We start from the raw sequence: 25,809 nt of genomic DNA on the forward strand, positions 1-25,809 counted from the left end.
CTGCGCCCAGGACATAGGCCTCTGCACAGACCCTCAGCAATCGCGGGCCTACAGCGGACTCCTATGCTAGCGTAGCTGTGCACGTCTCATTAGCGCTGTATTGCTCCTGTAGTTTGTCCCATTGCAGTGCCCCGGATAGTAGAGCTAACGTCAGATTAAATACAGGTGGGCTTCGGCCCACACTGCATGCCCCAGTCTGACCGGGATTTTTTATAAATAGTGACAGGCAGGTACAACTCCGCAATGGGAATTCCGTGTGCCCCCACAGCATGGGTGGCTCCCTGGAACCCACCGGCAGTACATAAATATATCCCATTGCAGTGCCCTGGACAGCAGAGCTAACGTCAGATTAAATGCAGGTGGGCTTCGGCCCACACTGCATGCCCCAGTCAGACTGGGGTTTTTTATAAGTAGACACAGGCAGGTACATCTCCCTAATGTGAAGTCCGTGTGGACTGACAGCATGGGTGGGTCCCAGGAAGCCACCGGCGGTACATTAATAAATCCCATAGCAGTGCCCTGCACAGCTGAGGTAACGTCAGATAAAATACAGGTGGGCTTTGGCTCACACTGCATGCCCCAGTCAGACCGGGATTTTTTATAAGTAGACACATGCAGGTACAACTCCCTAATGTGAAGTCCGTGTGGACCGACAGCATGGGTGGCTCCCTGGAACCCACCGGCGGTACATAAATATATCCCATTGCAGTGCCCTGGACAGCAGCGCTAACGTCTGATTACATACAGGTGGGCTTCAGCCCACACTGCATGCCCTAGTCAGACTGGGTAATTTTTTTTTTGGGCCATGTAAGTGGAACACCACGATGGGAACACTTAGTGCACCCATAGTATGCACCGACCCCTGTAATACTCCTGTAGCTAAGGTATACGCACACCCGACTAACAGTTATGTTGCAGAAGTCTAGGGAGACCCTATTAGCACTTCTGTAGTAACAGTATAGACGGACCCCAGTAACATTTCAGTAGCTGCAGTATAGGCAGAGCACAGTATCAGTTACATTTCAGTAGTAACGGTATCGACAGATCCCTGTAACATTTCCGTAACAGCAGGATAGGCATAGCCCAGTATTAGTGGGATTTCAGTAGTAACAGTATAGACAGATTGACAACACATATGTGGAAAAGCTAGTATTTTCTAAGACAAGAAAGGGGCATTTGATTGCAATGACAAGGATACTCAAGGTACTGAAAGTCTGCACTCCTTCTCATCTCAAGCTGGAAAATGGAAAGGCTTCATTCCTATGGTTTCCGTTGTCCATTTCAAAGTGTTAGCAAATAGCAATCCAAGTTTCCGGCTACTACCATGCAAACATCTTTCTAAGGAATTACCAAAGATGATCACAAGTAAAGGCCTCATCATCGGTCAGTCCAAAATCATTCAGGGAGTATGTGGTTCTCAGCTGGCCTGCTTCCATTTAGGGTCGGTACCTGCTGCAACTCTGTCCCTTGCCCTGCAGGGATGCTGTGTTCTATAGTCACCTGTATTCCGACCTCAGCTGTACGCTTATCTTTGGACTTAGCAGTACCAACAAGTTGGAAGCCACCATTGCTCTACCAGTCAGCTGAAAGCTTCAGCTAGGGATAACGGAATACTACCGCGGTTGTATTTAGTTGGTTTTCAGGATGTGGCCAGGATTCAGTGGGCCGTGGCGGGGGGGTGGTGGGGGGCTTTCTTATTGTGTCGTTTAAGGTGAAATTCTTGGACTGCCGCCAGATGGACCACTGCGAAAGCATTTGCCAAGAATGTTTTCATTGTTGGAGGAGGAGGAGGGGGATGTTTTTGAGGCAGTACGTGTCCTGTTCCCGTGTCCGTGGTTATATGCACCTTCCCAGTAACCGCATTGGTGGGAAAGTGGTCACGACTGTGGACCTATTAGCGCGGTTTTATTTCGTTGGTTTTCGGAATATGGCCAGGATGAAATGTGGAGTGTGGATATAGTAGCGCGGTTTTATTTAGTTGGTTTTCGGAATGTGGCCAGGATTAAGTGGGCCGTGGTGGGGGGCTTTCTTATTGTATCGTTTATGGTGAAATTCTTGGACTGCCGCCAGACGGACCACTGTGAAAGCATTTGCCAAGAATGTTTTCATTGTTGGAGGAGGAGGAGGATGTTTTTGAGGCAGTACGTGTCCTGTCCACGTGTGCGTGGTTATATGCACCTTACCAAGAATTGCGTCGCTGAAAAGTTGTCGCGCCTGGGGACCTAGTAGCGCGGCCTCGCCACCATCATGTCTTTGGGAAGCCTCAGTTTCCACAACCCTGTAACATAGCAGTAGCAGCAGTATAGGCAGAGTCGAGAATTAGTAACATTTCAGTGGTAAGAGTATGGACAGACCCCAGTAACATTTCATTGGTAGCAGTACAGACAGACCCCAGTAACATTTCATTTGCAGCAGTATAGACAGACCTCAGTAACATTTCAGTAGTATAAGTATAGACAGACCCCAGTAACAGTTCAGTAGTATAAGTCTAGACAGACCCCAGTAACATTTCAGTTCCAGCAGTGTAGACAGACCCCAGTAACATTTCAGTTCCAGCAGTGTAGACAGACCCCAGTAACATTTCAGTTCCAGCAGTGCAGACAGACCCCAGTAACATTTCAGTTCCAGCAGTGCAGACAGACCCCAGTAACATTTCAGTTCCAGCAGTGCAGACAGACCCCAGTAACATTTCAGTAGTATCAGTTGCAACATGCCCCAGTCACATTTCAGTTCCAGCAGTGCAGACAGACCCCAGTAACATTTCAGTAGTATCATTAGGGACAGGCCCCAGTAACACTTCAGTAGCAACAGTATAGACAGACCCCAGTAACATTTCATTTACAGCAGTATTGAAAGACCTAAGTAACATTTCAGTAGTATCAGTTGCGACATGCCCAAGTCACATTTCAGTTCCAGCAGTGCAGACAGACCCCAGTAACATTTCAGTAGCAACAGTATAGACAGACCCCAGTAACATTTCAGTTCCAGCAGTGCAGACAGACCCCAGTAACATTTCAGTAGTATCAGTTGCGACATGCCCCAGTAACATTTCAGTTTCAGCAGTGCAGACAGACCCCAGTAAAATTTCAGTAGTAGTAACAGTATAGACACACCCCTTTAACCCCTTAATGACGCGGGCATTTTTCTTTTTCCATTTTCGTTTTTTCCTCCCCCCTTTAAAAAAATCATAACTCCTTTATTTATCCATCCACGTCGCTGTATGAGGGCTTGTTTTTTGCGGGACGAGTTGTATTTTTCAATGGTGCTATTTAAAGTACCATATAATGTACTGAAAAACTTTTAAAAAATTCTAAGTGGAGTAAAATGAAAAAAAAAACGACATTTTGCCATCTTTTAGTGCGTCTTGCTTCTACGGCGCACAAATGGCAACAAAAATCACATGATAACTTTATTCTATGGGTCGGTACGATTACTACAATGCCAAACTTGTATAGGTTTTTTTTTACTATACTCCTCTTTTTTTTTTTTAAAGACATAAAATTTTTTTCAATTATTTTCTGCGGTCATTTTGTGCGCGCAATAACTTTTTTATTTTTCCGTCGACGTAGTTGAGCAAGGTTTCATTTTTTGCGGGATGTCCTGTAGTTTCTGATAGTACCATTTTGGAATACATGCGACTTTTTGATCGCTTTTTATTGCGTTTTTTCCGGGAGACAGGGTAACTAAAAAAATGCATTTCTGGCGTTCTTCATTTCTTTTTTCGAACGACGTTCACCGTGCGGGAAAAATTATGTGGTACTTTGATAGTTCGGACTTTTACGGACGCGGTGATACCAAATACATATTTTTAATTTATTATTTAGATTTTTTAATAATAGATATGGCAAAAGGGGGGTGATTTAAACTTTTACAACTTTTTTTTTTTCAATTAAAAAAAAACTTTATTGATTTTTTTTATACTTTACTTTGAAGTCCCCCTGGGGGACTTTAAGATGCGATGCTTTGATCGCTCCTGCAGTATGACGTAATGCTATAGCATTACGTCATATTGCTTTTTGACAGGCAACCTATGAAGCCACCGCACGGGGACGGCTTGATAGGCAGTCTGCTAAGGCAGCCCTGGGGCCTTTCATTAGGCCCCCGGCTGCCATGACACATGCACGGCTCTCCCGATCTCACCGCGGGGGGGCCGTGCGGGACGTTCGGGGGATTTAAATGCCGCTGTCAGAATTGACAGCGGCATTTAAATGGTTAATAGCCGCGATCGGCCGCGCGGCCGCTCGCGGCTATCGCCCGCGGATGTCAGCTGTTATAAACAGCTGATGCCCGCACTGTATGAAGAGAGGTTGCATCGCAACCTCTCTTCATACATACCCCGACGCTCCATGACGTACCAGGTACGTCATTGGTCGTTAAGGGGTTAACATTTCCGTTGCAGCAGTGTAGGCTGAGCCCAGTAACATTTCATTTGCAGCAGTATTGACAGAGTGCAGTAACTTTTCAGTTGTAGTAACAGTATAGACAGACCCCAGTAACATTTACGTTGAAGCAATATGGGCAAAGCAGCTGATTCACAACTCCCTTGCAGCAGTGTAGGGAGAGTACAGTATTTGTAACATTTCAGTAGTAACAGTATAGTCAGACCCCAGTAACATTTACGTAGAAGCAGTATGGACAAAGCAGCAGATTCACAATTCCCTTGCAGCAGTGTAGGGAGAGTACAGCATTTGTAACATTTCAGTAGTAGCAGTATAGTCAGACCCCAGTAACATTTACGTAGACGCAGTATGGGCAAAGCAGCAGATTCACAATTCCCTTGCAGCAGTGTAGGGAGAGTACAGTATTTGTAACATTTCAGTAGTAACAGTATAGTCAGACCCCAGTAACATTTACGTAGAAGCAGTATGGACAAAGCAGCAGATTCACAATTCCCTTGCAGCAGTGTAGGGAGAGTACAGCATTTGTAACATTTCAGTAGTAGCAGTATAGTCAGACCCCAGTAACATTTACGTAGACGCAGTATGGGCAAAGCAGCAGATTCACAATTCCCTTGCAGCAGTGTAGGGAGAGTACTGTATTTGTAACATTTCAGTAGTAGCAGTATAGTCAGACCCCTGTAACATTTACATAGAAGCAGTATGGGCAAAGCAGCAGATAAACATTTCCCTTGCAGCAGTGTAGGGAGAGCATAGTATTTGTAACATTTCAGTAGTAGCAGTATAGTTAGACCCCAGTAAAATTTCCGTAGAAGCAGTATAGGCAAAGCAGCAGATAAACATTTCCCTGGCAGCAGTGTAGGGAGAGCATAGTATTTGTAACATTTCATTAGTAGCAGTATAGACAGACCCCAGTAACATTTACGTAGAAGCAGTATGGGCAAAGCAGCAGATTCACATTTCCTTTGCAGCAGTGTAGGGAGAGCACAGCATTTTGTAACATTTCAGTAGTAGCAGTATGGACAAGCCCCAGTAACATTTACGTAGAAGCAGTATGGGCAAAGCAGCAGATAAACATTTCCCTGGCAGCAGTGTAGGGATAGCATATTATTGGTAACATTTCAGTTGTAGCAGTATAGACAGGCCCCAGTAACATTTACGTAGAAGCAGTATGGGCAGAGCCCACTATTAGTTACATTTCTGTTATAGCAGTATAGACATGCCCCAGTAACATTTCCGTTGAAGCAGTATGGGCAGAGCCCAGTATTAGTAAAATTACAGTGGTAACAGTATACACACCAACCAAGGTAACATTTCAGGAGCAGAAGTATCGGCAGACCGAAGTTACATTTCTGTTGCAGAAGTATAGTCAGATCCCTCTAGCATTACTGTGGCAGATCTGAGTGGTAGTAGGTGGCGCTCGCTATTCAGATATCCAGAGACGTCGTAATGGCTTGCAGTGAAGTAGTAGAGCTGTGACCCTTAATCTGGCAGATGATAATTGTGCCCAGTTTATACAGGCCACTAGTGCACTGTAGAGCAGCTTGAGGAGGCTCCAAACATAAATATGCAAAGGAAAAAAGAGAGAAAAGATCCTCAGCGCTCGCAAAGAGGGTACAATTGACAAAATGATAAGTGAAAGTGTGGAAAAATCGCCGCTCACCATCAGGGTAGACTCCTCAAAGTTTCCAAGGACCTGGCAGATGTCTGCCATCCAGGCCCACTCCTCTGTAAAGAATTGAGGAGGCTGACTCCCACTACGCCGCCCATGTTGGAGTTGGTATTCCAGTATAACTCTACGCTGCTCATACAGCCGGGACAACATGTGAAGCGTAGAGTTCCACCGTGTGGGCACGTCGCAAAGCATTCGGTGCACTGGCAGATTAAACCGATGTTGCAGGGTCCGCAGGGTGGCAGCGTCCGTGTTGGACTAGCGGAAATGTGCGCTGACCTGGCGCACCTTGCCGAGGAGGTCTGACAAGTGTGGGTAGCCTTTCAGAAACCGCTGAACCACCAAATTAAAGACATGGGCCAGGCATGGCACGTGCGTGAGGCTGCGGAGCTGCAGAGCCGCCACTAGGTTACGGCCATTGTCACACACGACCATGCTCAGTTGGAGGCTCAGTGGCGAAAGCCAGCGGTCGGTCTGCTCTGTCAGACCGTGCAACATTTCGTGGGCCATGTGCCTCTTCTCTCCTAAGCTGAATAGTTTCAGCACGGCCTGCTGATGCTTGCCCACCGCTGTGCTGTCGCACCGCGCGACACCGACTGCTGGCGACGTGCTGCTGCTGACACGTCTTGATTGCGAGGTAGAGGTTGCGTTGGAGGAGGAGGAAGGTTTAGTGGAGGTGGCATACACCGCCGCAGATACCAGCACCGATCTGGGGCCCGCAGTTCTGGGGGTGGGTAGGACATGCGCGGTCCCAGGCTCTGACTCGGTCCCAGCCTCCACTAAATTCACCCAATGTGCCGTCAGGGAGATATAGTGGCCCTGCCCGCCTGTGCTTGTCCACGTGTCCGTTGTTAAGTGGACCTTGCCGGTAACCGAATTGGTGAGGGTGCGTACAATGTTGCGTGAGACGTGGTCGTGCAGGGCTGGGACGGCACACCATGAAAAATAGTGGCGACTGGGGACAGAGTAGCGCGGGGCTGCCGCCGCCATCATGTTTTTGAAAGCCTCAGTTTCCACAAGCCTGTAGGGGAGCATCTCCAGGCTGATCAATTTGGCTATGTGGACATTTAAAGCTTGAGCGTGCGGGTGCGTGGCGGCGTATTTGCGCTTTCGCTCCAACGATTCTCTTAGCGACAGCTGGACGCTACGCTGAGAGACATTGCTGGATGGGGCCGAGGACAGCGGAGGTGAGGGTGTGGGTCCAGGCCAGGAGACGCTCGTGCCTGTGTTGTGAGAGGTGGGTTGGATCTCAGTGGCAGCTTGGGGCCCAGGGGGAGAGGCAGTGGCGCAAGGCGGAGGCGGTGAACGGCATTCGTCCCACCTTGTGGGGTGCTTGGCCATCATATGCCTGCGCATGCTGGTGGTGGTGGCTCCCCGGCTGATCTTGGTGCGACAAAGGTTGCACACCACTGTTCGCCGGTCGTCCGCCGTCTCAGTGGAAAAACTGCCACACCTTAGAGCACCTTGTCCTCTGCACGGTGGCTTGGCGCGAGGGGGTGCTTTGGGAAACAGCTGGTGGATTATTCGCTCCAACCATGATATGTCAGATTCCCCTAGGCTTTTGCCTAAATCTACCCAGTATATCATCAACTTCTGACTGGGCGCGTATGTGGCACCCATTCTTCTTGCACTAACTGTCTCCCATTGGCATTGTACATATAGTTTCCCTGATCATACCTGGGCAACTTTTGCCCATCATGTCCTAGGAAAGGCTGGGTATCGGGTCCATATTCAGTAGTTTGCTTCCATCTTCTAATGGGCTGGGCACATTTTAAAGCGGGTGGATCAATTGTTGGATCGGATGGATCTTCCAATCCCACTTATGCCTTTTCTCCTCCCCTGAAGAAGATGAGGAATCCCATAAGTCTCCAACTCCGCCTGAGGCGTGCGTACCGCCGCAAACTGCTTGTCCTAGTGGTATTGATGCAGGGAGAAGAATCAGAAAAGGTGAGCAAGGGTTTTTATGGACATTGTGTGCTTAGTTTTCTTGTTGTTTGTTGATGCATTGTGAACTAGAGTGCGATTGCGGCCATGTGCTTTAATTCCTGCTAATATTCTTTTACAGACTGATCGTGCTTCCCGGCGTCACAGACGCTATTGGGTGCATCCTATACTGACGGAGAGGGGGACGAAGGGCCATTTCGCCAGCCTGTACCAGGATTTGAGAAAGTAAGTGAAGTGTAGCATGTGAATAGGTTTGAGGTTGCGCAAAGAATTTTTATTTATTTTAGCCCGCTCTCCCTTTCTCTCTGCAGCCATCCGGAGAAGTTCGCAGCCTTCTGCCGGCTGCCTATGGAGGCCTTTGAGCACCTTCTGGAGCTGGTACGCCAGGACCTTACGTACCAGGATACGCAGATGAGGAAGGCGATCACTGCAGAAGAAAGGCTGCTCATCACCCTTCGGTAAGTAACCTTTGTTATCCTTTCACAGTTGTTATATCTGTAGTGTAATTTGCGACTGTAGAGCATAGACGTCTGGTTTTTTTTTCTGCAATTTTTGCGCAATACCGCTTTTTATTTTTCATGCGATGCTGTGATTGCTCCGGCAGTGAGCTATAGCATTACGTCATACTGCTTTTGGACAGCCAGGCTATCGAGCACCCCTTTCATTAGCACCCCGGCCATTATGACACCTGCATGGCTACCCCGATCTCACCGGGCGGGTGGGTGGTTGGTTGCCCGTGCGTGACCCCTGAACAGCATTTAGGGTATGTAAATGCCGCTGTCAGAATTGACAGTGGCATTTAAAGGGTTAATAGCCGCCATCGGCCCAGTGGCCGCGCGCTGCTCTTGACCGCGTGACTTAGTTGTAACCACCTGACGCCCTTGTTGCATGGAGGGAGACAGCGCTGCTAGCTCCCGCGATACACGTTCTGCAACTGCTGGACATAGCTTTACTATTGCCCCGTCACAAAGGGGTTCATCCAGTGGAAGACTCCATTGTTAAATTCGCAGCCCACGTTGCAGAAAATGTAAAGTTGTTTATTTTTGGCTATTGATCTGGTAGCTTTTGGAGAGGCAGGTTGAACTGTTCGTTGTCATTGGCATTCTCTCTTCTGCTACCTAACACAGCCATCATCATCTTGTGGCTGGTTGTCTTCCGAAACAAATTGGCAGAAGAGAGATTGTTGAACTTACCATACAAGCAAACTTGGGCAACCTTTGTTGTGCATCGGCAGTCAACGGACCCTTGTTACGTTCATGAGTGTGGCAGGAACATGTTTGCATTTTCTCATTCTCTCTCCCCACCTATTATGTTGTGGATGGGGAGAATGGAATTCTGAATCATGTGTGGCGTGTAAAGTGAAAATTCAACCTCCCCCTTGGTTACCTCTGCAATGCACATCTTAATTCCTTCACACGAATTCTACTGCGTTCTCCTATAAATTTCATGTTGAGAACAATATCTGAATACTGTATATATAGAAATGTTGAGGCAATGCAAGTCTTCAGTGTGTACTAACTTTTGTTTCTCTTCTCTGCTTCTTTTCAGCTTTTTGGCCACAGGAGAGAGCTATGCATCCCTGCATCTCCAATTTCGTGTTGGTAAATCTACCATCACCGAAGTTGTGAGTTGCACATGCAGCGCCATCTGGCAGAAGTTGCAGCCCATCGTGATGCCTTCACCTACCGAGGACACTTGGCAACGTGTTGCAGCAGGCATTCAAGCTGTTGCCAAATTTCCTAACTGCATAGGCGCGGTTGACGGCAAACATGTGCATGTGCTTCAGCCAGCCCACTCAGGATCAAAATTCTATAACTACAAAAAGTTTTTTTCTATTGTCCTGATGGCGGTGGCTGATGCACATTGCAAATTTGTTTGCATCAACGTCGGCGCCTATGGCAGCCCTGGAGATTCTCGGGTGCTGCGAACTTCAGATTGGGATGCAAATTCTCCGAGATGGCGTTACGCTCCCAGCCCCACAACCTTTCCCGGGAACCACACATCCAGTCCCCTTTGTGATGGTATCGGATGAGGCTTTCCCGTTGATGCCAAACCTGTTGCGCCCATACCCACGAAGAGAACTGAATGCCCAGAAAAAGATTTTTAATTTTAGGCTGAGCCGGGCACGTCGCATGGTTGAGTGTGCCTTCGGGATTATGGTAAGTCAGTGGAGAGTTCTAGGGACTACCCTTATGGTAGACCCTACCACAGTTGGTGACCTTGTCAAGGCATGTTGTGTTCTTCACAACTACCTGCGGGACTATCGCCCTGAGGTAGATGTCGAAGAACTCGATCCTGCCTTTGACACGGTCATCAACTGGGGGGCAGGTCGCCCGCCTGCTACCGCAGTGCAGGTACGAGAACTCTTCACTGACTATTTCCTTAGTCACGAAGACACCGTGCCATGGCAGTTCTCCTGTGTCTGTGGTGTGCAGCCCTAACTGCAGAGTGACCCTCCCTCGGCGCCCAGCCCCAGAAGGACGTGGAAGACAGAAGTGCAAAAAAGTTATTTCTTTATTCCAGACACAGCAAAGGCACTCCATGACAAATTTTCAGATTGGTTACACAATTTTAAGAAATTGTTTAAATAAAATATGCACAATAAAATGAGAAGAAATATCACGAAAAACATTGTTCTTCCTTTTTGTCGCCGCACAAAATATGTCAACTTTCTATTAAAAAAAGTGGAGAAAATTGTAAGGCAATGTGGGATTTTAATACATAACTTAATGAACATTGCAGGTGTATTGGTGTTGAAACTTATCCTTTTTGAAGCATATAAGTAGTTACAACTACATGACTAGGAGACAAAATTTTGCACAAGCAATGGAACCGCATTCGCAAGCTTGATGCAACACCACTACCTAGCGTTACATTTGCCACGCACCAGGAGAACATGAAATCAACATATGTTACACTTTTTTTTTTTCCACCATTTTTTTAACTAAAATCCTGACAGAATTTAACATCCCTGTCGGATAGCGGAATTCTGTGTTTGCTGTTATATTTCTCGCCACAATATGGAGGGCCTGTAGTAGCACACATTTGGCACGTGGTGACAGTAGTAGTTTCTGTGGTATAACGTTTTTCTCCATCACAGGTCGATCCACTACCAATTTGGCTTTCGCCATACTTGACGGATATACCGCAAGCGAAAATGCTGATGGGAACAGGTCGACAAAAACTGCCCCTGTTCTCATCAGCATTTTTTGTACTATTTTCATGTTTGAACACCGGTAACATACATTACACTGTAGCGAACATGAAGATACACACGAAAATAAATAAAGCAAAACAACAAAAAAGGACAATGACACCGAGAAATGAGTTACCCCAACCTTGGAGGACAGCGAGGCAGTGGAAAAATACCACTACACGCACAAACACAATCCTTCACGTACAGTCGCACAGCCTGCGAAGAATTTCACGGTCATGCCACTGACAGGAAGGAATGTGTCTGCCTTGCCTATTTAGCAGCAGAGCAGATAGTAGCCGGCAGTGAGCGATGTAAGAAATTGCACCCCAATCTTTCCCATGACCATCCGTTAGGATTTCTGGGACAGCAGGCAACTCCATGCAGTGTTACACAAGGCAGCATCACAACGGAACCAGCACTTCTCAATGGTAGCGTCTTAGACATTGCAGTTATCCCCATGCAACAGTTGCGATCACTGCAATGTCATAACTAATAAAAGAGCCTTCTCCTGTACTGTGAAGTTGTGTGTTGCGATGTCTGATGCAGAGGGCTGTTCATCAGTGACAGAAACGACGATTGGGAAGGGGAACCGCCTGAGACCGTGTCGCCATAGCCAGTGTCTTGAGAGGCTGCATTTTTCATAGCCAAAGTAATGGCACAGCTATCGGCAATGGGCCCTTGAGAAGCAAAAAACCTCTAGCACAGCGTAAAGAACGGACGCAATAACCCACTGACGTTCGGAGCTCAGTTCACGAATGCGTGACGCCATGGTGGCACCCATTGTGTCCCACTGATCCTCCTTGTCAGCCCGGCGCAACAACGCCAATGCCTCTTGGGCGGCATCTGTCTGGTTATTCTTCCGGCGCGGACGAGCAGCAACGCTGCGGCTCGTCCGCTCAGAACTCACCTCCCTACTACTGCCTGCTCTGCTGCCAGGGGCAGTACTACTGCTACGCGACACGTTTTGTTCCCCCACTTCCGGTGTTACTGAAGTGGGGTACAAATCGGGCGTGCTCCGCTGGCTGTCTTCCAAGGTTGGGGTACCTTCTCGGGGCTCATCATTCCGCGACTCCTGTCCCGGCCTTTCTGTGTCGGCTGAAGCTGTTTCGACCGTGGCCGGCGCGACCGTGATGTTCCCGCTGGATCTGCGGACGAAAAAAAGAGTACCGTTTTAGAGACGTACAACCTCAAAATGCAACGTCAGTCACGCGGAGCTGAAAGCTTCTAGAAAAATTTACACTTACGGACGCAATGCTCGACTGGTCCTGAGGAACAGCAGTACGTCATAGTGTGGACACTTTTTCTTTGACGGGGAAGTGCCGCTTTTTTCACATTCCTTTTCGTGTTTTTTGAAGCGGTCCCGAACTGACCGCCAGCGATTCTTTACGTCTTTAACTGCGAAATTACAGATCGGAATTTTAAGTTGGCTTTTAAAAGCAGTCTGCAAAACTACTTACTCCACAGAACGCTGCAATAAACGGTGTGGTTAAATGCAGTACAGTTTTAAGTACATCCAAGAAACAACCCCAAAAGCGTTACAACCAATAGTGTAAACTTACGGATTTCATTGTGGAGGGCAGCAGTAGCTGAGTCCCAATCGGGATACATCCCAGAGCAGACCGCAATCCAGGTGTCCGCCTTTAAGTCACGGTCACTGTAGCCCGGCTCGGCTGGGTCCCAAATCAGATGCTTATTTTCAACCTGCAAGAAGGGAGGAAAGAAAAAAAAATAGCTGAATTCCATTCCGAAGGGGGGTGGATATGGTTGTGTCAGCAGACACTACACTGACCAAGAGTATCATCCTGCCGACGTTGATCCTCATCCGTTGATACCAGGCCATTGTCCGGAAAGAGGGATGACTGTACAAATGGAATGCACTTGGGGACTGCAGAAAATGTAGGTCTTCCTGTGAGCAATCACAATATGATTACATTTAATCAGATATACAACATGATGGGCCACTAGCTCGCAATTGGAAGTCGCCAAAAATAACGATAAGGCTGACATCTACACAAGTGACATGCCGAAGGGAGAGCAATTTTATAAAAGGCAAAGTGTTTAAAATTGTTGCCAGTTTCATATTTGTGTCACCGGGTGAGCAGTGCAAAACGGGACGCGTGTTCTCGCCCGTGCAAAGGAATGACATGCAACATGGTGGGTGGCTATGCAATGGTGGAAATGCCCTAATTAATGCTGACCTTGCCCCTTGGAAAGGTACACCATGCAACTGTGGAGCAATGCAGGGCAGGAAAACAACGACTACCGCAGGTTGCAATGCACAAAAAAGGACAAGGCTGCGAGGAGAGTCCACAAGAAGGTGGGGTGGAGCTGGGTGCGCGTTGCCTGCAACGGAGATGGCGAAGTAGTGCATTACCTTTTTCAGCCAAGGTTGTAGATTGTGCCGCTGCTGGTGGTGGTTGTTGTGATGCTGGTGGTGAAAGTTGTGGTGGCGCTGGTGCGTTTGGCGATCCCGCTGGGTGTTGTTCTCCCGGTGGTAGTGGGATAGCTGTTGATGGTTCTGGTGGTAGCCCTGCTGCCGGTGGTGGTAGTCAAGCTGGTGGTCCCGCTGTGGGTAGTGGTGCTGCTGCTGACGCTGGCGGTGATGGTAGCGTGGGGGGGGCTTGGTGGTGTTCCCGCTGTGGGTTGTGGTTTCGCTGGCGGTGGTGGTGGTCCCACAGGTGGTTGCGCTGGATCTGGTTGTGCCGCTACCAGTGGTTGCGGGCTACCAGCTGGTGCTTGACCCACTGTGGGTTGTAGTGCTGCTTCCAGTGGTGGTAGCGGTGGTGGGCCAGCTGCTTGACCCGCTGTGGGTTGTAGTGCTGCTGCCGGTGGTGGTAGCTGTGGTGGGCCAGCTGCTTGACCCGCTGTGGGTTGTAGTGCTGCTGCCGGTGGTGGTAGCTGTGGTAGGCCAGCTGCTTGACCCACTGTGGGTTGTAGTGCTGCTGTCGGTGGTGGTAGCTGTGGTGGGCAAGGCAAGCTGGTGGTCCCACTGTGGGTTGTAGTGCTGCTGCCGGTGGTGGTAGCTGTGGTCGGCAAGCTGGTGGTCCCATTGTGGCTTGTGTTACCGCTGCCGGTGGTAGTAGTGGTGGTGGGCCAGCTGCTTGACCCGCTGTGGGTTGTAGTGCTGCTGTCTGTGGTGGTAGCTGTGGTGGGCAAGCTGGTGTTCCCACTGTGGGTTGTAGTGCTGCTGCCGGTGGTGGTAGCTGTGGTGGGCAAGCTGGTGGTCCCACTGTGGCTTGTGTTACCGCTGCCGGTGGTGGTAGCGGTGGTGGGCCAGCTGCTTGAAAATTTGCTACTGCTGTAAACTTATTGACCCAAAAAAACACAATGAACATAATACTTATACCAAACAGTGAATGCTGTAAAGACAAGAATGAAAAAAATTACCAGAATTACTGATTTTGGTCATCTTCCTTTTAAAAAAAACATAAGTGATTAAAAAGTCAAATCTACCACATGGCAGCAATGGAAATGACAACTCATCCCACAAATAACCAAGACTTCAAAACAGCTCTATTGATGGAAAAATAAATCTTTATTGGTCTTGGATGCAGCAATGCAAATACAATTGTATTTCTTTAAAAGTGTGTAAAGATAACAATACATTAAAAAGATGTATACAGTTGGTATCAAACATATTGATCCATAGAATATATTTAACAGGTCCCCTATACTCTGCAGTGAATGTCATAAAGTAAGAAAAAAAATAATGGAACTTCTGTTTTTTTTTCACTTTCAGTCCACCCCCAACCCCCCCACAAAAAAAAAAATATATATGTATATACATACAAAAAAAAAATGAAACCACATATTGTTTAACCTAAAGTGGCGCCATTATAAATACATCTACTCCTGGAAAAAACAAGCCCGTCTGTAAGCATAACAAAAGAATAAAAAAACCTTTTGGGTCTTCGAAAAGGATGATGAAATAAAACTAAAAGAAGAAAATTTAAGTCTTAAAATAAAGATAAAATTAAAAAATGTAACGTCTTTTAGCAATCCAAAGAGAATCAAATTCGCACTTGATGGTGCACATTTATGTTGTAATGTATGCCAGTTTTTGGTGTAAATTATGATAAATCTGTCAGGCCGCAAGAACCGTGTCCCATCTGGTTAACCCCACCCAATTTTTTAGAAAACCAGAAACTATTGTGTAAGATGAGAAAGACATTTTTTGTGCATAAACATATGTGACAAAATTTGCAACTTTTGACTCCAAAAACCTGACTCGATAGTTTTCAGAATTTTTCCCACAATGCACTACAGTATTTTCTTCTTTCTTTTGTATCACATATAACGTTACTTTGACTAACTGATTTGGTGTTGTGCCCTTTACATTAAAAACAGTTTCAAACAAAATCGCTACTTCCCTGTGTGAGTTGCTTGATGTTTTAAAAAAACTGATTTGCGGGTAAAAGATTTATCACATTCTGAACATGAAAATGGCTTCTCTCCTGTGTGAGTTCTCTGATGTCTGACAAGTGAGGATTTCTCTCTAAAACATTTCCCACATTCTGAACATGAAAATGGCTTCTCTCCTGTGTGAATCCTCTGATGTCTGACAAAACTTGAATTAATAGAAAAACATTTCCCACATTCTGAACATGAAAATGGCTTCTCTCCTGTGTGAATCCTCTGATGTCTGACAAAACTTGCATTGATAGAAAAACATTTTTCACATTCTGAACATGAAAATGGCTTCTCTCCTGTGTGACGTCTCTGATGTCTGACAAGTACTGATTTCTCTATGAAACATTTCCCACATTCTGAACATGAAAATGGCTTCTCTCCTGTGTGAATCCTCTGATGTCTGACAAAACTTGAACTAATAGAAAAGCATTTTCCACATTCTGAACATGAAAATGGTTTCTCTCCTGTGTGAAGTCTTTGATGATAAAGAAAATCTGATTTGCGGGTAAAAGATTTCTCACATTCTGAACATAAAAATGGCTTCTCTCCTGTGTGAATACTCTGATGAAAGACAAGTTGGGATTTCTGTCTAAAACATTTCCCACATTCTGAACATGAAAATGGCATCTCTCCTGTGTGAATCCTCTGATGTCTGACAAGTTTGGATTTCTGTATAAAACATTTCCCACATTCTGAACATGAAAATGGCTTCTCTCCTGTGTGACTTCTCTGATGAATGACAAGTTGACATTTCTGTCTAAAACATATCCCACATTCTGAACATGAAAATGGCTTTTCTCCTGTGTGAGTTTTCCAGTGCCTGTCAAGTTGTAATTTCAGTCTAAAACATTTCTCACATTCTGAACATGAAAATGGTTTCTCTCCTGTGTGAATCATCTGATGTCTGACAAGTTGGGATCTCTGTCCAAAACACTCCCCACATTCTGAACATGAAAATGGCTTCTCTCCTGTGTGAATACACTGATGTATTACAAGTTGTGATCTCTGTCTAAAACATCTCCCACATTCTGAACATAAAAATGGCTTCTCTCCTGTGTGACTTCTCTTATGTATTACAAGATGTGATTTCAGTCTAAAAGATTGCTCACATTCTGAACATGAAAATAGCTTCTCTCCTGTGTGAGTTCCCTGATGTTGGACAAGTTGTGATTTCAGTCTAAAACATTTCTCACATTCTGAACATAAAAATGGCTTCTCTCCTGTGTGAATACTCTTATGCATTACAAGATGTGATTTCAGTCTAAAACATTTCCCACATTCGTAACATGAAAATGGCTTCTCTCCTGTGTGAGTTTTCAAATGTCTGACAAGTTGTAATTTAAGTCTAAAGCATTTCCCACATTCTGAACATGAAAATGGTTTCTCTCCTGTGTGAATCCTCTGATGTCGGACAAGTTGTGATTTCTTTGTAAAACATTTCTCACATTCTGGACAAGGAAAGGTCTTCCTGCCTGTATGAGTTCTTTGAGGTTCTTCCTTTTTGTGACTTTTCTTTTGCTTATTAAACATTGATAGATCAGATAATAGATCTTTACTGTGGAGGGATGAGGGAATATCTGGGACAATAGCAGGTTCTTCACATGTATCTTGTGTGATACCACAGTCCTCTGCTTTACAATCTGCAGATATCAGACGTTCTTCTGAGCATCCGATACCATCATCTGTCAAGAATAAAGCAGGCTTTACTTTTTTATTGAAATAAAAATATATCTGTATCAATATTACGGTTAAAATTTCTATACAAACATTTCAATGCAAATTACAAGTCACATAGGCAAAATAAATTTCCAGGAGCCTGGGCTGTGTGAAAAAATCCTTCTGCTTTTTGTTGTTAGCGCTTAAAACTCAGCACCGCATGGTGAACGCGTTTCGATTGTCTTAGAAAATCGAAACACGTTCTCTATGCGGTCCTGCTTTTTAAGCACTAACAAATAAAGCAGAAGGATTTTTCACACAGCCCAGGCTCCTGGAAATTTATTTTGCCTGATATGACAAGCCGCTGGGACTGAGCGTGAAGGGCGTGCAAATATCCCTGCTGATGAAGTTTAAAAAGGAGCAAGCACAGACTGGCAAGAAGGAGAGACTCCAATTTATTACTTACACAAGTCACATAGCATTTATTAACTAAGACAGTGGTGAAAAAACAGATCACAATCTAACAGTAGACCTCACAATGAGGACCAATAAAGCATGATGTTTGGCCACAGGTTATTCTTTTGCAGTTTTCCCCTTCTGTGGTTAAGCTTCTATCTTCATAGGTCCAGGTATCAGTGAACCTGTTACCACTATTCTGCTAAATGCTCAGTGGAGAATCATAAAGGCTCTTGTGAGTCAGTGCTTTTAGGCCAACTTCACATGGGTACAATACTGGGCCAAAATATCGCACTCTCCAACATACAATTTCCCTGTGGATGCAATGCATTTTTGTAGCAAAACTGTCTTGTATCACTGAGAAAGCTTCGATCGCATAGTTGCTCCAATTGTTTTCAAAGAAGAAACCTAGCACGAGGTGCGATGCTGTCGCTGACCCTATTTAAAATAATGGTAGATGCAAGGGCACAGCCAAAGATAGGACCTGCTGGAAGAAAAAAAAACCCCATGTGTTTGACCCCATTCAAAAGAATGGGGTTTACCTATGAGTAAGATTTGCGTGTCTCGCAACACACAAATCTCACATGATTTTATCACCCATTTAAGAACGGCCTCAGGTGGTGTCCATCTCACACAGTTCCTGTGACCTACATGCCCTTTAAAATTACTTATCCTCACTTCTACTCTGTAGGATATTTATTTGAAAAACTAAGTAATTTTTTTACAATCTGTGTTTCTGGAGTTGGTCAAACATCTGATTAAACAACAGCCCTAAAAAACTTTGTGATAATTTAGCCTTTTAAGTAACTAATTTTGACTGTCAATCATATGGAGTCTCTGGGGGATCTGAAAAAAGGGGCATTCAAAAGATTTTATAGCATCATTCTCCAAAAGCCAAGCTCAGGGTGCATAAGAGGAGGATTTACTGTAAAATCCATTTTTGGTAGTATTCATTGGGGACACAGGACCAAGGGTGTAGGCATGACACTAAGAAGAAAAATGTAGCTTCCCCTACTGAAGTCTTACGCAGACTACAGACACTTGGTCAAATAGTCTGTATGCCAGCAGTAAAAGTACAAGCTTCAAAGAAACCAATGTCAGAAGACTAAAGAGCAGAACAAGCCCGATACATCCTACAACTGAGAAGGGCCTAATAGCATGAGAAAAAAAAATCTTGATACAGTGTCCCTCCATAAAGACTACAAGAAAGGATTTTACATTAGGACAAAAATCCTCTTTTCTCAGTTGTTTCATTGGGGGATAACAAGACCATGGAATGTCCTAAAACAGTCCCTGGGGTGGGAAACAGAATGAGACACCACTGCCAGCAAAACCTTTAGACCAAGACCCTAATCTGGGGATGCAAAGGTGTGGACAGAGGAACAGGTGGCAGCTCTGCAAAGCTGAGCGTCCAAGGTCTGGTGCTGCACTGCTCATAAGTTACCCAATGAATGGGTAAAGGGTGCTGAAATCCTCAAGGGGAGATTTTGACCCTTCAGTTGGAAAGCTCTACAAATGGTCGACTGAATGCATCTGCATTTGGTCACCTTTGAATCTGGAAATTGCCTATATCAACTGTTCAGAATGACAAAAAGAGAGTCCAAGAGCCTGAAGGAAAAGGTGACTGCCAAATGCAGACAAATGGTCCTTACGACATACAGTTTATGTAGTGACACCTTTATGGGATGGGAAGGAGAGGGACAAAAGCATGGCAATAGAATTTCATCGTTAATGTGGAAGAAGGAAACCATCTTAGTAAGATATGAAGGTGCTGGGCAAGGATTCATCTTGCCCTGATGAATAGTCAGAATGGCAAAAGGGAGTCATCAACTTGGAGACCCTCTTGATTGAGGTAATCAGTAACCTAGAAGGCAGAAAGCTGGAGAGTACCCAATATCAAATTGAGGTCTCAAAGGAACATAGGAAGGAGAGAAAACCATATGGGGGAGACCTGTCTCTCCTCAGACCCTTGAAAATATGTTTTCCAAGTAGAGTGGTAGATCAAGGATACAGACCGTTTCCTTGTCTTGAGAAAACCTTGTCTGAATGACCTTGTCAGGAAGCAAATGGTGACCTGTTTTGCCAAACACTGATTTGGCTTTGCACAGCACCTGGATAACCCCGCTTTCACACTTTACCCTTTCAATTGGGATTTGCTGTTTGGTGGGTCGGGGGGAAATCATGATAAGCCCAGTGTTGCGAAAGCCTGGCTTATTAAATTGACCCAATTATGTGAGGCTGAGTGTGCATGTGTATAGGAGGTCGAGAGTTTTGCCCACAGTTCGTGAATGTTTATGACCAGCTTAGAGGGGATTTCCAGGGGTCTATTTTACTGATGACCTATCCTCAGGATAGATCATTAACATCAGATTGGTGGCCGGGCCAATAACCAGTAGCTCTCAGCTGTTCCATTAGAAGTGGATGAATAGTACAGGAACTCTGCATGATAAAGGCAGGAATAGGGAAATAAGAGGGCAGGAGAGGTCCTTCCATTATTGGGTTCTTGATTATTCTGAGAGGTGGTTTTTAGAAGATGTTAGTAGATTTTTATTGTCCTCATAAGTTATACTCTGGATTCAAGATGGTTTTGCCTCAGTAACTTCTTGCTCTACTTTCCCTTGTGGTATAATCTCTCTTTACAAGCCCTGTTGACTATTCAGTATAGTGATTTCTTTGACACCTGTATACAATAAGCCGGTGCAGCTGGTCAGATATTAAAAGGAATCTGTCAGCTCAAAAATGTTGTCCAAGCTGCAGGCAGCCAGAAGATGGCGATCCCTTAAACATAAGGTGCATTTACACACACAGATGATCACTCAAAATTCGGCAGAAACTGACAGTTTTGAGCGATCATTTTGCATAGGTACTAATGGGCTAATCAGCCCTTTAGTACTTCATGTGTGTGCATTTAGAGAACAGTGGACGGTCTGTTCTCTAAATACATCGCTGTTATTCTCACACGGGACAGCAGCTGCTGTCACTGCAGATGTGTCGCGGATCCACGGGAAAGAAGGGAATAAAAAAAAACAAAAAACATTTTGCATGCATCGGGCACATCGGCCGGTGTGCCTGGACACATACGCCATGCTAAAGAAAGAAGATTCGGCTGCGACAGAGGAGATCCGTGCTGAATCCGGAGAGGTAAGAAGCTGCCTTTTAATATCCATTTCTGTGGGCCCAGACGGATTTGGCTACGGGATTCAGCAGCCAAATCCCTGAGTGCCCATGTGAGCTAGGCCTAATCCTACAGACCACAGAACAACATTTCAACAGCCTTTATTAGTAGTACAAGATTCTCTGCTATGGAATGGAAATGCATCCTGCATAGCGTCTGACCTTTTATGTGACACTTCTACTAATAAAGGCGTTTGAAATTTTTCTACTTAAAGAACAGCAGCTATTCCTCTATTTTACTTGGTGCATGCCCTGGTGGACTGAGCGGCGAAGCTGTCCCTGTGGAATTTCTAAGACTACCGCTGAAGTGGAAACATAACAGGAATTCATGGGTGAGCTATATACTTTTTCCTTCTCTTCTCCACAGAATAACATATCTGCAGCCGCTGACTGAGGAGAATCTGTGACTCCTCTCTGCTGTATTTAGTGGTTACTACTCACCTGGGTAGTTACCTGTAGGAATCTCCTCTTTACACCGCTGATCGCCCTTCATATTTGCCCCTCAGATCTTTATCCGGATACAAAAGCTGTGAGACAAATATTGTAAAAAAGTCAGCAGACGGTTGGAGAAGTCATGTAAAAGGTTTTATATGACAAGAAAAGATCATTAAAGGGGTTGTCCCACGCCGAAACGGGTTTTTTTCAAACCCCCCCCCCCCCCGTTCGGCGCGAGACAACCCCGATGCAGGGACGTAAAAAAAAAAAACGCTCAGCGCTTACCTTAATCCCCGCGCTCCGGTGACTTCTATACTTACCGGCTGAAGATGGCCGCCGGGATCCTCTTCCTCCATGGACCGCAGCTCTTCTGTGCGGTCCATTGCCGATTCCAGCCTCCTGATTGGCTGGAATCGGCACGTGACGGGGCGGAGCTACACAGAGCTACACGGAGCCCCATTGAAGAAAGCAGAAGACCCGGACTGCGCAAGCGCGTCTAATTTGGCCATTCGACCATTTTAGACGGCGAAAATTAGGCGGGCTCCATGGAGACGAGGACGCCAGCAGCGGAGCAGGTAAGTGAAAAACTTTTTATAACTTCTGTATGGCTCATAATTAATGCACAATGTACATTACAAAGTGCATTATTATGGCCATACAGAAGTGTATAGACCCACTTGCTGCCGCGGGACAACGCCTTTAATCATGATGACCAAATATGGCCTGACAGGAGTAGTTATCTGAGCCACATAGCTGCAGGTCTAGAAGCTGGACATAAATATAAGATGGCGGCTCAATTACCCCATCAGGAACCTGTCTACCAACCTGTCTATTGTTCCTCAAGAAGAAAAAAAAAATACAATCATAGTTAAAAACAATCCCTCTCCTAGATGGAATTGTCGGAATCGAATGAAGCTTTCTCTGTGTGACTGTAATGTGGATATAAGTAAGGGATTACAATATCAAAGCAAAAAGGAGAATTTATCGTAGAAAACTGACCCCTAAAGGGAGGTTCTAGTATCCTGTTGGGCCACCTCTAGCTTGGATACAAGATGTGATACACACGGGCATGGAGGCTCTAGTACCCTGTTGTACCGCCTCTAACTCTGATGTAATATGGGAAGGCATTGAGGCATACAGGTTCCATCTAGGAGAGGGATTGTTTTTAACTATGATTGTATGTTTTATTTTTCTTGAGGAAGAATAGACAGGTTGGTGGACAGGTTCCTCATGGGGTAATTGAGCCGCCATCTTATATTTATGTTCAGCTTCTAGACCTGCAGCTATGTGGCTCAGATATATCCTCTGGCATATTTGCTGTAACTGAGCCTCTAGATAGTGTAAAATCATAGGCTGTTGCAGTTGGCAGTCCAGATGGTTCTATAGATATTTTATTGGCAATAAATATGGTCAGCAGTTACGAACGGGCCGATGTGGGGGATGCCATTACAGGGTCAGCACTGCTGCAGGACTTCCTTTTCTTCTGAAAGCCAGGGAGTAGACTGATCCAGTAAGAAAAGAAAGGAGAACACATGGCAAGCTAGACAGGTCCTAGTGGTGGGAGAAGATGGCTATAAGGTTGGAGGACTGTTTAAATTAGGGGGAAAGAGGGAAAAAAAGAGTAATAGGGGGAAAGAGAGAGTGTAGACAGAGACCTGGAACCAAGTATTGGGAATGGGGGTCAAGTAGGGGGTGGGGTTAGTAGTTAGAACTGATAGAACAGCTAGTAGGACCATAAGAAGCATAATGAATATAAAGAATAACAATGAAGGCAAGAAGTCTGATCAGTAAAATGGGTGAGCTTGAAGCAAGAATGTGAAGAAAATTACGACACAGTAGGATTAACGGAAACATGACAATGACAAGTGAGATTGGGCGGTGAATTTACAGGGTTACAATCTCTTCAGAAGAGACCGCAAGAACCAGAAAGGGGGAGGGGTATGTCTGCATGTTAAATCCTACTTGACGCCAACGCTACAAGAAGATATAGGTGCAGGAGATTAACACATGGAATTTCTGTAGGTAGAAATACAGCGAGGGAAAAACAACAAACTCCTGATAGGGGTTTTCCATAGAGAAATAAAAGAAAATAAAAGAAACTGAAAACTTAATAAGGAAAATAGAAGGTGTCAAACCGCAATAAAGTAATTATTATGAGGGAGTTTAATTATCCAGCTATAATATGGGAAGATGTAACCTGAGAATCTCAAAACAGTGAAAAGTTTGAGAACAATTAAAGATAACTACCTTAACCCAACTTGTGTGGGAGCCAACTAGAGGGAGGGCCATTCTGGACTTACTAACAAACCAGACAGAATCATGCGGGTGTAGGTTGAGGGATGCTTGGGAAACAGTAACCACAATATAATTTATTTCTAGCTGTCATTTAATAAAATGCCTTTTCAGGGAGCAACAAAAAAACTAAAAACTTTAGTAAAGCAAAATTAGATCAAAAATAATAATAATAGCACTGGCAAATGTGTGAACTATAAGTAGAAAGAAACCAACGTTGCTCGACAAAACTATAAGGGACGAAGTTAAAAAAATAAATAAATAAATAAATAAATAAAAAAAAAAAAAAAAAAAAAAAAAAGATTATACCTACCCGATAATCGTATTTCCAGGAGTCTCCACGACAGCCACCACCTGAGATTTCCTTTCCTATCAGGAGGAGGCTCACACCGAGAGGTTAAAAGCTCTCCCCTTTCCCCACCTTCCTCAGTGGTTTCTAACAAATTACCGGGGTAGAAGCTTAACTTAAATCTTTACCTAACTGTTTTTTTAACCTATATTCTCTTTTTAAGGGAAATCATATTTCGTAATTTTCCTAGCACCTCCTATTTATTTATCTTCTTCAGGAGGGAATGTACGGGTGCTGTCAGACTCCTGGACTCGATTATCGGGTAGGTATAATCTCTTTTTTTCCCAGTCATCTCCACGACAGCACCATCTGAGACGTACCAACTAAACCTATCTAGGGTGGGATTGCCGCTGAGAGGAGCTTGCGGCCGAAGGCCATGTCCTCGTCCTGCTGCACCTTTACCCTATAATGTTTAACAAAAGTGTATGGCTTCTTCCAAACTGCGGCCCTGCATATCTGCTCAACGGATGCTGAACTATGCTCGACCCATGAAGACACTACTGCCCTTGTAGAGTGGGATTTAAGAACCAAGGGGACTTCTTTCCCCAGGGCCCTATAGGATTCTGTAACGGATCCACCTGGCTATGGAGCTCTTTGCCGTTTTGCTCCCTTTGTTTGGGCCGAAAAACTGGACAGATTGTCCTCTCGTCTCCAGTGACTTGTGGTGTCAATATAACTCAGGACTGCTCTCCTGACGTCCAGGCAGTTTAGGGCTCTTCCTCCATCATCTTTAGGTCTATCGAAGAATGAGGGGATCACTACATTTTGGGATCTATGGAAGGGAGACACTACTTTTGGCATAAAGGCTGGATCCGTTTTAAATATTAGCTTTGTGTCCGTGATTTTAGGGAACAGGTGGTGAATAGACAGGGCCTGTAATTCACCAACTCGTCTTGCTGAGGAAATGGCTACCAGGAAGACGGTTTTAATCGTGAGCATTTTTATTGGCAGTGCCTCGATCGGTTCGAAGGTTTCTGCTGTCATAGCCTTCAGGACCCAATTAAGATTCTAGTCCAGAAACATATTTGTGGGCCTAGGCCGTAACCTGTCTGCAGCAATCAGAAATCTGCTGATCCACCTATTCTCTGAAAACTTGGTGTCACATATAGCACTAAGGGCTGCGACCTGCACTTTCAATGTGCTTGGAGAGAGGCCAATCTCTAGGCCCTCCTGCAAGAACTCCAGGATCAAGGGGATGTCCGGAACGGAGTCCCGGAAATCTCTCCCCTGCCTCCATAAGGAAAACCTCCTCCAAACCTTTTGGTAGATAAGGTTGGTTGTCTTTTTTCTACTTGACATTAAAGTCTCGATTACCTCTCTGAGAACCCTCTTTCTCTCAGTGTGAATTCCTCAACATCCAGGCTGTTAGGTGGAGTCTGTCTACGCCCGGGTGGTTCAGTGGCCCCTGTGTTCGCAGATCTGCCCGAGCCGGAAGGATGACTGGGTCCTGGATGCTCAGAGTTGTCAGAAGACCGAACCAGCTTCTCTTTGGCCAGAAGGGGGTTACCAGGATCAGTGTGCATACCTGCGCTCTGAAATGCTGCAAGACTCTTGGAATCAGCGGTATTGGAGGAAAGGCGTACACAAGCCCCTCTCCCCAGTCCTGGCTTAGGGAGTCTATTGCTGCTGACCGATCCCCTGGTCTGAGGGAGAAGTTCCTCACCTTGGCGTTCTCCCTGGTCACAAATAGATCTAGTTGTGGTCGACCCCACTTGTTTGTCAGGATTCCGAACGCCTCCTGAGAAAGAGACCACTCTTCTGGATCTATCCGCCTTCTGTGGAGAAAATCCGCCCTCTGGTTCAGCACTCCTTTTAGATGTGTCGCCGA

General features: G+C 45.5%; 2 protein-coding genes across 2 annotated transcripts in view; both read right to left on the reverse strand.

The window, feature by feature from the left end:
• Positions 1–25,809, reverse strand: part of LOC136628740 (zinc finger protein 585A-like) — a 406,543-nt gene that overhangs the window by 109,887 nt on the left and 270,847 nt on the right. The window lies entirely within an intron of this gene.
• LOC136627186 (oocyte zinc finger protein XlCOF7.1-like) lies at positions 15,572–21,398 on the reverse strand. Its single transcript, XM_066602119.1, has 2 exons — positions 21,347–21,398; positions 15,572–17,301 (listed from the first exon to the last, which is right to left on the reverse strand). The coding sequence occupies exons 1-2, from the start codon at positions 21,396–21,398 to the stop codon at positions 15,572–15,574; spliced, it is 1,782 nt and encodes a 593-aa protein (XP_066458216.1).

Source organism: Eleutherodactylus coqui, chromosome 5, assembly GCF_035609145.1.
Source record: "Eleutherodactylus coqui strain aEleCoq1 chromosome 5, aEleCoq1.hap1, whole genome shotgun sequence".
NCBI lineage: Eukaryota > Metazoa > Chordata > Amphibia > Anura > Eleutherodactylidae > Eleutherodactylus > Eleutherodactylus coqui.

Coding starts and splice junctions, on each gene's coding strand:
- LOC136627186 (XM_066602119.1), bottom strand. CDS start 21,398: ATGAAGGGCGATCAGCGGTGTAAAGAGGAGATTCCTACAGGTAACTAC. Junction 17,302..21,346: donor TCCTACAGGTAACTACCCAG/GTGAGTAGTAAC, acceptor TATTCTTGACAG/ATGATGGTATCGGATGCTCA.